Genomic DNA, 13,405 nt, shown 5'->3' with positions numbered 1-13,405 from the left:
AATGTTTTGCTAATTAAAAAGTTATATACAGGTCCTTCTAAAAAAAATAGCATATTGTGATAAAGTTCATCATTTTCTGTAATGTACTGTAAACATTAGACTTTCATATATTTTAGATTCATTACACACAACTGAAGTAGTTCAAAACTTTTATTGTTTTAATATTGATGATTTTGGCATACAGCTCATGAAAACCCAAAATTCCTATCTCAAAAAATTAGCATATCATGAAAAGGTTCTCTAAACGAGCTATTAGCCTAATCATCTGAATCAACTAATTAACTCTAAACACCTGCAAAAGATTCCTGAGGCTTTTAAAAACTCCCAGCCTGGTTCATTACTCAAAACCGCAATCATGGGTAAGACTGCCGACCTGACTGCTGTCCAGAAGGCCATCATTGACACCCTCAAGCAAGAGGGTAAGACACAGAAAGAAATAGGCTGTTCCCAGAGTGCTGTATCAAGGCACCTCAGTGGGAAGTCTGTGGGAAGGGAAAAGTGTGGCAGAAAACGCTGCACAACGAGAAGAGGTGACCGGACCCTGAGGAAGATTGTGGAGAAGGACCGATTCCAGACCTTGGGGGACCTGCGGAAGCAGTGGACTGAGTCTGGAGTAGAAACATCCAGAGCCACCGTGTACAGGCGTGTGCAGGAAATGGGCTACAGGTGCCGCATTCCCCAGGTCAAGCCACTTTTGAACCAGAAACAGCGGCAGAAGCGCCTGACCTGGGCTACAGAGAAGCAGCACTGGACTGTTGCTCAAATTTTGCATGTCATTCGGAAATCAAGGTGCCAGAGTCTGGAGGAAGACTGGGGAGAGGGAAATGCCAAAATGCCTGAAGTCCAGTGTCAAGTACCCACAGTCAGTGATGGTCTGGGGTGCCATGTCAGCTGCTGGTGTTGGTCTACTGTGTTTTATCAAGGTCAATGCAGCTAGCTATCAGGAGATTTTGGAGCACTTCATGCTTCCATTTGCTGAAAAGCTTTATGGAGATGAAGATTTAATTTTTCATCACGACCTGGCACCTGCTCACAGTGCCAAAACCACTGGTAAATGGTTTACTGACCGTGGTATTACTGTGCTCAATTGGCCTGCCAACTCTCCTGACCTGAACCCCATAGAGAATCTGTGGGATATTGTGAAGAGAAAGTTGAGAGACGCAAGACCCAACACTCTGGATGAGCTTAAGCCCGCGATCGAAGCATCCTGGGCCTCCATATCACCTAAGCAGTGCCACAGGCTGATTGCCTCCATGCCACGCCGCATTGAAGCAGTCATTTCTGCAAAAGGATTCCCGACCAAGTATTGAGTGCATAAATGAACATAATTATTTGAAGGTTGACTTTTTTTGTATTAAAAACACTTTTCTTTTATTGGTCGGATGAAATATGCTAATTTTTTGAGATAGGAATTTTGGGTTTTCATGAGCTGTATGCCAAAATCATCAATATTAAAACAATAAAAGGCTTGAACTACTTCAGTTGTGTGTAATGAATCTAAAATATATGAAAGTCTAATGTTTATCAGTACATTACAGAAAATAATGAACTTTATCACAATATGCAAATTTTTTGAGAAGGACCTGTACATTAAAGGAGTAGTTCACTTTCAGAACAAAAATGTACAGATAATGTATTCACCCCCATCATCCAAGATGTTAATTTTTTTTTCTTTCTTCAGTCGTAAGGAAATTATGTTTTTTGAGGCAAACATTTCAGAATTTCTCTTCATATAATGGACTTCTATGGTGCCCCCGAGTTTGAACTTCCAAAATGCAGCTTCAAAGGTCTCTAAACGATCACAGCCGAGGAAAGAAGGGTCTTGTCTAGCAAAACGATCAGTTATTTTCTAAAAAAAAAAAAAAATCCAATTTATATACTTTTTACCCTCAAATGCTCGTGTTGTCTAGCTCTGTGTGTACTCTGTTTAGAGATTAAAAAGTATATAAATTGTAAATGTTTTTAGAAAATAACCAATCGTTTCGCTAGATAAGACCCATCTTCCTCGGCTGGGATCATTTAGAGCACATTAAAGCTGCATTTAAACTACATTTTGGAAGTTCAAACTCGGGGGCACCATAGAAGTCCATTATATGGAGAGAAATCCTGAAATGTTTTCCTCAAAAAAATATAATTTCTTTATAACCGAAGAAAGAAAGACATAAATATCTTGAATGACAAAGGGGGTGAGTACATTATCTGTCAATTTTTGTTCTGAAAGTGAGCTACTCCTTTAAGAGTTCTAAGAAATTATGATCAAACGCACCTAATATGACAGCTCCTGTCATATCCATCTTTTAGAAAAAGCTGTGTTTATTCAACATGAAGTAGTCATGCTATAGGTAATTAACTAGAATAACAAAGTGTTGTTAAATAGTAAAACTATTTGCAGAAAAAAAACAACGTTTACGATAATAATTAAAATAATATGATAAATCATACCAGTTTGCATTATCAAGCACCATTAAGAGCTTTTTTGTAAAGCAGACAACGGAAGCCTCGCACATTCAATTTACTAATGGTTTACATTACTGCAATACACGACTGCAGTAATGTTACCCATTTAAACCGCTTACTGTCAGCAATTCATACTGCACTTTTAAGCTTTTATTTTGATGTAAACAACAGTAGAGCTTTCATTTTGAAGGAAAACTCCTGCTTCAGTGAAAACATGCTTACAAAAATGCATCTCACTACAAATCATCTGCTGCGAAAATAAAGCATAAATGATGGCCATTACGTCACACTGGCATGCGCTGGGGTACTTTTGTGAATGCGCATCGAAGGCTGAGAAGAATTGTTGAATAAAGTTGTTTATTTTGTTTTCGTTGCACACATATAGCTTCATAACATTAAGGTAGAACCACTGATGTCACATGAACTATTTTAACAATTTCCTTACTACCTTTTCTGGGCCTTGTGTTGCTGTCTATGCAGGGTCAGAAAGCTTTCAGATTTCATCAAAAATATCTTAATTTGGGTTCCGAAGATGAACAAAGCTGTTTTCATTCAGCTGTTTTGTTTCTCTTAGTTATGCATTTCTATAGTTTTATGTGGATTTTTATACATTTTCACTTTGTTGGACTGCAGAATTAACTGTAAAATGAAAATACAGTTGTCACTTGTACCATCTGCTAATTGCAGAATGTCTTGATTAGTGCTTTCAATTTAGCAATCCCGCTGTGTCAAAATCAAGCCTCCCCTCAAGCAAATGATGATTTTAACAATTACAGACACATCAGACAAGTAAAAGACAAGGTCAGAGACTGAGTTTGAGATGTCTGATCCCTCAGTGCGTCTTCTAAGGGATGTCTTTGTTCAACCTACATCAGAACCAATTTTAGCACCAAAATGAAGAGCATTGTCTGTAATATTGCTTTAGTAGGATCTCTGTTGTTGGAGTATGTAGCATATGGCTTTCTTATCCACCTTATTTTTCAACGGGGAAGTAAGTCTATGGCTGAGACATTAAAAAATAAATAAATAAATAAAGGTGCTTCAAAAGGTTCTTCACAGCGATGCCATAGAAGAACCATTTTTGGTTCCACAAAGAACCATTAAGTCAAAAGTTCTTTAAAGAACCATCTCTTTTATACCTTTTTTTAATCTGAAGAACTTTGTTCACCACAAAGAACCTTTTGTGAAACAGAAAGGTTCTTCAGATGTTAAAGGTTCTTTATGGAGCCATTTAGGCAAAAAGCTTCTTCTATGGCATCGTGAAGCACCTTTATTTTTAAGAGTGTAGGGAAATAATGAGACGGTAAAACGGTTTGCACTACAAACCAGTGTGTTCATAATTAAAAGAATATGGTAAGACACACCAATTTGCAATATGAAGCAACAAAATTTGCAATTTTGTTAAGCTAAAAAATAGCTGGACACAAATGAGACCAGAAGCTAGAACCATACAATCTACAAATGGGAAAAATAAAGTGGGTAAAGAATTCCCCCTACCTGTACTACTGTCCACAAATCTCTCCAAGAGGCCTATTTTTCTGCAAAGCCAAGTTTCCCGTCGCTACCAACAATTCTCACAGATCTCTATTTGATTATTTCTCCCTGTATTCATTTATCACGTTTCCCTTAATCAAACTCTGACAGGCACACTTTCACAAATCAGATCATTTTACAGCCATGACTGAAATAGAAGTCTGAAAATCAATTTATTTTTCAGAGCAGTATGGATCATTCTAAAGAATGTTACATGAGAAAATTAAATTTTACTTAAAAGACTTAAACTATTCCTGTTTCACAGATGGCACTGAATATGTGTTCCGTCAACCGCTCCGCTCGACTGCATTAATATGATAATTTAATATAAAATTACCTAGATGTATAAAAAGCCCAGTGACAGACAGTCTAGGAATATTTCAATGAATGTACTATGTCTTGAAAATGCAGGTGCAGTCCCTATAGTGTAGCTTTAGATAGGATCATAGATGGCCGCCTTTCTTAGCTGAGCTCATTTCCTTTTTATTAGGACAGCAGTGATGTTTAGGCTTTATTGGGCCAGCGGAATGAGTTTACCCAAGGACTTAGAAGTAGGTGGAAGTGAGGGATATTTGCTCCCACGGAGTGACTCTTAAGCCAAGCCTCTTTTAAAGGTTCCCATAGGAGGACCGTGTTCTAGATTCAACATGGAGTCATGGATAACAACAACAAAAAAAAATGCTTTTTTTAATCTTTTCTGAAAGGGCGTCAGCTAAATGAGATGCACAGAGACGTGCAGTCATGATTGTAATAAACTCCAACTCAGTTTTCAGTCTCAAGTAACATATTTAGGTTGTGTTCTCTGGTTTGTGTCCAGACGCTGATTACAGATCTGTTTATTTCTATCTATAGATCCATGTCTGTACATTCCACGATTCGCCCACATGTTGGAGTTCGGTGAAAAGACTCACGAGGTTTCGATGACTGCTCTCAGGCTGCTGCAGAGGATGAAAAGAGACTGGATGCACACGGGACGGCGACCATCAGGCTTGTGTGGTGCAGGTAGATTGTCTAATGTTCAAATAATAAACACTCTGCTGTATTTGACGGTCTCTTGAAGGTTATATTCACCCAAAAATGAAAATTCTGTCTTTGTTTACTCACCCTTATGTTGTTGCAAACCTGTGTGATTTTCTTTTTTATCTGGTGAACACAAAATAAATGTTTGATCATCTCATGATGAACTCAGAATCTAAATCCAGTTGAAAAGACTTGAATCAAACTACATAATTTGTATGGATTACTTTTATGCTACCTCTCTGTCTATTTTGGAGTTGTAAACTTTTGGACTCCATTGGTTATTACTGCTTGGAAATCTGAAACATTCTTCAAAATGGTTTTTTTTTTTTTTTTTTTTTTTTTTTTTTATTGTGTGTGTGTGTTCAACAGAAGAACAAATCATACAATTGAGGTCAAATATCCCCCATTTCAGAATCTGCAAAAGGTTAATTATTTTACCAAAATAAGAGGGATCTTACAAAATGCATGTTATTGTTTATTTAGTTCTGACCTGAATAAGATATTTCACATTAAAGATGTTTATATAGTCCACAAGAGAAAATAATAGTTGAATTTATAAAAATGACTCTGTTCAAAAGTTTACATCCCCTTGATTCTTAATACTGTGTTGTTACCTGAATGATCCACAGCGTTGTTGTTTTTTTTTTTGTTGTTTTTTTTTTGTAAAAGTTGTTTATGAGTCCCTTGTTTGTCCTGAATAGTTAAACTGCCTGCTATTCTTCAGAAAAATCCTTTGTGTCTAAAAAATGTTTTGGTTTTCCAGCATTTTTTGGAATTTGGAATCTTTCCAACAATGACTGTATGATTTTGAGGTCCATCTTTTCACACTGAGGACAACTGAGAGACTCATATGCAACTATTACAGAAGGTTCAAACACTCACTGATGCTCTAGATGGAAAAAACATGCATTAAGAGCTTGGAATGAAAATCTTTTGAATTTGAAGATCAGCCTCTGAAGCGCAGTACTAAATTGACACATCTCCATTCTGTTCGAAAGTTTTCAGCCCCGGCTCTTAATGCATGTTTTTCCTTGTTAAAGCATCAGTGAGCATTTGAACCTTCTGTAATAGTTGCATATGAGTCTCTCAGTTGTCCTCAGTGTGAAAAGATGGACCTCCAAATCATACAGTCATTGTTGGAAAGGGTTTAAATACACAAAAGTGCTTGAAAATCAACTATTATTTTCTCTTGTGGACTATATGTAGACATCTTTTATGTGAAATATCTTATTCAGGTCAGTAATAAATAAACAATAACATGCATTTTGTATGATACCTCTTATTTTGGTCAAATAATTAACATTTCGCAGATTCTGAAAGGAGGATGTAAACTTTTGACCTCAACTGTACATGTTTGGAACAAAATAAACCATAATTTAAATTTTTATGTAAACTGTTCCTTTAAACCTCAGTCATTTTTTGTTTTGGATTAACCTCCAAGTTGTTAAAAGATTCACTAGACGCCTCCTTTGTCAGCTCGAAATAAAAATAGTCAGTCTTCAGTTCTGCGCATCTGTCAGATCTTAAAGCAAATCCCTTAATGTGCTAAAAGTTTGACATGGGAACTGGAGCAGCGAGTTCCATAACAAGGATAAAAACAAGATCACGGCGAGTGCTTTGCCTCTGCACAGATCTTGGTGCCCTCGATCTGAAGCGGAACGCATTGGTCCCTGCACTCTTGTCGTCAGCATGATGCTTTGACTGCTCAGGAATAGAAGGCAGACTTCCTGCCTGCATCTCTAGTTTAGCCCGCTCTCGCTGTCTCACTTTTCCCATCTAACATCCGCTGCTGCAATATCTGAATAATTAATAATTCATCATTAATCATTCACAGTATTCAGGGGAATATGGTAAGTGTAAATGTCAGTTTTCTGTATTGAGGTTGATTGTTTTAGAGCGAGGGGAGTAAACACAACACAACTACACTTCACCTTCTGGCTCAGAGTGTGAGCGCTGCAAAAACGAGGATCAAGATAAAAGCAAAAAAGTGTGTTTGTGCGAACGCTTTCACCAAGAAATAATGATTCTTCAGTATGATTGCACTTAGATTTTAGCTGAATTTAGGATACAATTTGCAATATACTTTTTTTTTAATCATTACTACTATTTAGCAATGATGCATTAAACTAGTTGCCATCATTGGTAAAAATGAAAGTGCATAATTGTACATTTTTAGAAAAAAATTACATTTAAAATAAATGCTGTTCTCTTTCTGTTCATCAAAAATCCTGAAAATGTATCACAGTTTTCAAAGAACTAATAAGCAGCATAACTGTTTGAAAAAATTGTAATATAATAATGTTTCTTTTAGCAGCAAATTAACAAATTATAATTATTTTGCAAGGGTCATGTGATATTGAACACTGGGGTAATGATGCTAAAAATACAGCTTTGCATCGTAGAAATAGATAAAAAAAATCTATTGAAATAAAATTGCATTTAAAATTGTAATAATGTTTGTACAGTATTACCGCTTTAACTTAAAATATTATTTATGTATTAACATTTTCATGAGAAACTGAACAACTAAGTGGACATACAATAAGTTTTACTTATTTCAAAGTAACAAAATAATGAGGTACAAGCAATAAATATGTATATAACATATATAAATTTATTAAAGATAATATTGTGTTTGAAAATTGTATTTTTACATTTATTTACAATTTTACACTTTACATTTAATTTTTGTTAACTGTAATTCTTTTGTGTTTTTATACAGGTCAAAATGAGTCTGAAATGCTTTTTTGTGCTTTGTAGACAACAAAATCCTACACAAGTGTTAGTGAATAAATATATTGTTCTCTTATGGAAATATTGTCTAATTATGACAAAATAATGTGTGTCCAAACAATAAACATCTATAATAAATATAAGTATATTAAAGATCATATTGTTTTTGAAAATTATAACATTATGTTTACATTTTACAATTTTTTTTTAATATTTATTAATTTTCTGTAATTTAACTGTAATTTGTCTTCATCTGTGTTTTTATACAGATCAAAATTGATCTGAATTTCTGTTTTTGTGCTTTTTAGACAACAGAAATTCCTAAGTCTTAGTGAATAAATATATTGTTCACTTATGGAAATATTGTCTAAGTATATTCTAAATGTTGTCTAAATATAAAAAATAACGTGTGTCCAAGCAATAAACATATATAATAAATATAAATATATTAAAGATCATATTGTTATTGACAATTATGATATTATGTTTACATTCTACAAATGTTTTTTTTTTAATTAACATTTAGTGAACTGTAATTTTTTTGTTTTTATACAGAACAAAACTGGTCTGAAATTCTTTTTTTGTGCTTTTAAGACAACAAAAATCTTACACAAGTGTTAGTAAATAAATATATTGTTCGCTTATGGAAATATTGTCTAAATATAACAAAAAGATGTGTGTCCCAGCAATAAAGATTTATAATAAATATAAATATAGTGAAGAATATATTGTGTTTACATCTTACTAACATTTGATTGCATGTTTAATTAACATTTAATTAATTTGAAAAAAAAAAAATGTAAAACTGTATTTATTTGTGTTTTTATACAGATCAAAATTGGTCTGACAGCAAAATTAAATAAAAAATTCCTACACAAGTGTTAGTGAATATATTGTCTAAATATATTGGATGAGCATTTGCTTGTATGTAACAGTGGATAAAAGGGTATTGTATAGGCTTGTTTTGTCGTGGTTGTCTTAAACACATCTCTGCAGCACAAATTGCATAATGCCTACTAACCAGGTTACTATATCACACAACACACCTCAGGATCTGCAGAAATTCTTTTTACGAATGCCCCATTACTATAAAAAATGCACTCTCAACAATTTTGTATGGTACATACATTGTATATTTGCACGGTGGTGAAATGTCATACAAATTGAGAACAATGCGGTTTGGGACAAAACATTTATCCTCATTTTCTCTCCCATGTCCCCCCAGCTCTGCTCGTAGCAGCTCGTATGCATGAATTCCGTCGAACAGTGAAGGAGGTGATATCTGTCGTCAAGGTGTGCGAGGCCACGCTGAGAAAAAGGTGAATGTCATGGCTAATCAAAGCTGATTTTTGAGAAAATTGTCTGCTGTTGTCACCCAAAAACAACAAATGTTTTATACATAATGTTTAAATACCTGACATATACAGTTGAAGTCAAAAGTTTACAGTTTAATCTGCAAAATGTTAATTATTTGACCAAAATAAGAGGGATCATACAATAAGATATTTCACATAAAAGACATTTACATATAGTTCACAAGAGTAAATATTAGTTGAATTTATAAAAATGACCCTATTCACAAGTTTTCATACGCTTGATTCTTAATATTGTGTGATTACCTGAATAATCCACAGCATTTTTTTTGTTTAGTGATAGTTGTTCATGAGTCCCTTGTTTGTCCTGAACAACTGAACTACCCGCTGTTCTTCAGAAAAATCCTCCAGGTACCACGAATTCTTTGTTTGTTTGTTTTTTAGCGTTTTTGTGTATTTGAACCCTTTCCAACAATGACTGAATGATTTTAAGATGCATCTTTTCACACTAAGGGCAACTGAGGGACTCATATGCAACTATTACAGAAGGTTCAAACACGCAATGATGCTCCAGAAATAAAACGATGTATTAAGAGCCAGGGGGTGAAAACTTTTGAACAGAATAAAGATGTGTACATTTTTCTTATTTTGATTAAATATATATATTTTTTTCATTTAGTACTGCCCTTCAGAAACTACAGAAGACACTTGCATGTTTCCCAGAATACAAAATAATTAAAATTTACCCTGATCTTCAAATTCAAAAAGTTTTCACTCCCCAGCTCTTAATGCATCGTTTTTTCCTTCTGAAGCATCAGTGAGCGTTTGAACTTTCTGTAATAGTTGCATATGAGTCTCTCAGTTGCCCTTAGTGTGAAAAAATGGATCTCAAAACCATACAGTCATTGTTGGAAATGGTTCAAATACAAAAAAAGGTTAAAAATCAAAGAGTTTGTGGGACCTGAAGGATTTTTCTGAAGAACAGCGGACAATTTAACTGTTCAGGACAAACAAGAGATTTAAGTGTATGTAAACTTTTGGACTGGGTCATTTTTATAAATTCAGCTATTATTTTCTCTTGTGGACTATATGTAAACATCTTTTATGTAAAGTGTCTTATTCAGGTCAGTACTAAACAAAAAATAACATGCATTTTCTATGATCCCTCTTATTTTGGTAAAATAATTAACATTTTGCAAATACTGCAAGGTGTCTGTAAACTTTTGACCTCAACTGTACTTAGGGTAAAACTAGGGTGGTATATATTGTCAATAGTATTAAATCTAATTAAATTACTGTATCGTCCAGGCTAACAGAGTTTGAGGAGACCCCCACCAGCGCCCTGACCATCGATGAGTTCATGCGAGTGGACCTTGAAAAAGAATGTGATCCTCCGTCTTTTGTTGCAGGACAGAAAAAAGTCAAAATGCAGCAGGTACTCATATGGGGGATACATTACCGTTAAGAGCAAAGAGGCATTAAATTGATCAAAAATTACAGTTAAGACATTTATAAATACATTTACTAAAGGCTTCTATTTCAAATAAATGCTCTCCCTATACTTTCTATTTAAAGATCCTGAAAAAAATGTATCAGCTTCCACAAAAATATTAAGCAGCAACTGTTTTCAGCATGTTAATAATAAATATATCAGCATATGTGACCCTGGACTACAAAACCAGTCATAAGGGTCATTTTTTTCATTTATACCTCATCTGAAAGCTGTATAAATAAGCTTTCCATGAATATATATATGGTTTGTTAGGATAGGACAATATTGGGCTGATATACAACTATTTGAAAAACTGAAATCTGAGGGTGCAAAAAAATCAAAATATTGAGAAAATCGCCTTTAAAGTTGTCCAAATGAAGTTTTAGCAATGCATATTACTAATTAAAAATTAAGTTTTAATATATTTACAGTATATATTTAAAAAAAAAAGATCTAAAATAATTTCATGGAACATGATCTTTACTTAATATCCTAATGATTTTTAGCATAAAAATCATGGCTATTGCTACAAATATACCCACTTATGACTGGTTTTGTGGTCCAGGGTCACATATTAAAATGATTTCTGAATGATCATGTGATACTGAAGACTAGAAAACAGTTAAAATAGTTATTTTAAATTGTAATAATATTTCTTATACCTGTTTTAACTATATTTTTGATCAAATAAATGCAGCCTTAGTAAACATAAGATACTTCTTTCAAAAACATTACAAAATCTAATTGACCCAATACAATAGTGTGTGTGTGTGTGTGTGTGTGTGTGTGTGTGTGTACCTGGTATTCATCACGTTGTGGGAACCAAATGTCCCCACAAGGATAGGAATACCAGTAGATTTTGACCTTGTGGAGACATTTCTCAGGTCCCCATGAGGAAACAGGCTTATAAATCATGCACAATGAGTTTTTTTGAGGAAGTAAAAGTGTGCACAATCTCCTGTGAGGGCTAGGTTTAGGTGTAGGGTAGGTGTAGGGCGATAGAAAGTACGGTTTGTACAGTATAAAAACCATTACGCCTATGGAATGTCCCCATAAAACATGTAAACCCAATATGTGTGTGTGACCAGTTATGAACTTATTAATATAAGATTCAGCCATATGAGACTCTATATAAATGGTCCTCTTAATTGAAATGTCATTGTTTCAGCTGGAGCACGAGTTGGTCAAGAAACTTGAGGAATATCAAGGTTAGTCTGTCCTCCTGGAATAAGGTATTGATTCTCTCTATTGACTCAACATGGCATCTGAATGCTCTCTGCGGTGTGTTATCTCGACTACACTAAGCATTTCAAGTTTTTTCAACGATTATGAATGACAAACTCCCTTGTGGTTTGGAGTGCACACCTTACCGTTTCCATAAATGTCTCCATATATTAGGACTATACATCATTACTTGACATGCAGTTAGCATACATAATCTGAACACTGAACACACTCTACCAAGGAATCTATGTTGCATGCTGAATATTTTTAAGACAAAAAATCGAACTGTCAATCAGAGACATTAGGCTTGTGTGTATGTTGTGCGTACGTTGTCTGCAGGTGAGATCAACTCATACCGTGAAGAGATTGAGACACAGCTGGCAGCGAGCAGCAGAACCAAACTGAGAGGGATTTATGCCTCCTACGCAAGAGAAGGTAGATCAAATCAAGTGCTCTGCATGTTTATTTAGTACACCTAGGCTCATCTGAGCACAGTTCGCTGATGATATTTGCCCTTAATAGAGATTATTGTGTGGTTTTATGCTGATTCACGTGCATGTATTGGTTTTTGATTCGTGCTGTAACACGCTTTCAGATGACGACTCTGTGTCTTTGGCTTCTGGGATGACTGGAGACGAAGAGCCAGAGGATGAAGAAATGGAGGCAGCAGCTCAACATCTCAACCAGGAGTTCATCAGTCAGGTGCTTGAACAGGGAGACCAGGGAGGAATGGAGGATCAGGAGGGAAGTAGGGATACAGTACCGCTCTCCAGTCAAACCACACATGTGCCACTGACAGCTCTCCTCGGCCCTCTGCCCAGTGCAGCCAGTCTTGGTCTAACAGACTCCATTCGGGAATGCATCACAGAGGAAGACACAACAAACGGTGAGTGTGCCACTTCCTCAGCACAATATGTTCACTTTGGCCAAATAGGGCTTTCATTACAACACACTGCATATTTCTTTGCTGTTTTATGTGATGAATCGTGGCCTTGTACTGTAGACGCTCAGCATTCAGCGTTCCCTTTTTTACTAGTGATGATGCCTTTTCTTATAAAAACAAAAAGAGTTTGGACCCATTAAAAATGGGATAAAATATTGATGAGCAATTAAAGGGAAAGTTAACAAAAATTAAAATTACCCCATGATTTACTCACCCTCAAGCCATCCTAGATGTATATGACTTTATTCTTTCAGACGAATTAAATCTGAGTTATATTAAAGGTTTATTTCACTTCCAGATCACAAATATCCTGATAATTTACTTACCCCCCATGTCATTCAAGATATTCATCTTTCTTTCTTCAGTCACAAATAAATTCCGTTTTTTTAAGGAAAACATTCTAGGATTTGCCTCCTTATACTGGACTTCAGTGGTGCTCAACGTAATGAAGGTTAAAAATGCAGTTTCAATGCAGCTTCAAAGGGCTCTAAATGATCCCAGCCAAGGAATAAGGGTCATTTTCTTAAAAAAAAAAAAAACACAAATGCTTGTCTATTCTTGTCTAGCTCTGCGATGTGTGGCATACTCTGTGCAAAACTGCATTTAAATGTGGTTGTCACTTTTGAAACTTGAAGTGGCCAAAAAGTGCTCCACATGGCTATCCAGGGTTAATAAAGGCCTTCTAAAGCA

General features: G+C 35.1%; 1 protein-coding gene across 1 annotated transcript in view; it reads left to right on the top strand.

Annotated features, from left to right (window-relative positions):
* brf1b (BRF1 general transcription factor IIIB subunit b) overlaps positions 1-13,405 on the top strand; it is a 90,452-nt gene that overhangs the window by 33,181 nt on the left and 43,866 nt on the right. The window contains exons 7-12 of the mRNA XM_073816450.1: positions 4,843-4,992; positions 8,969-9,062; positions 10,365-10,491; positions 11,717-11,756; positions 12,112-12,207; positions 12,368-12,658. Coding sequence (XP_073672551.1) covers positions 4,843-4,992; positions 8,969-9,062; positions 10,365-10,491; positions 11,717-11,756; positions 12,112-12,207; positions 12,368-12,658 — 798 coding nt within the window. The remainder of the gene's footprint in view (positions 1-4,842; positions 4,993-8,968; positions 9,063-10,364; positions 10,492-11,716; positions 11,757-12,111; positions 12,208-12,367; positions 12,659-13,405) is intronic.

This window comes from Garra rufa, chromosome 13 (genome assembly GCF_049309525.1).
Source record: "Garra rufa chromosome 13, GarRuf1.0, whole genome shotgun sequence".
NCBI lineage: Eukaryota > Metazoa > Chordata > Actinopteri > Cypriniformes > Cyprinidae > Garra > Garra rufa.
Note: the sequence above shows the minus strand (reverse complement) of the source record. Positions and strands in the feature narration are given on the sequence as shown.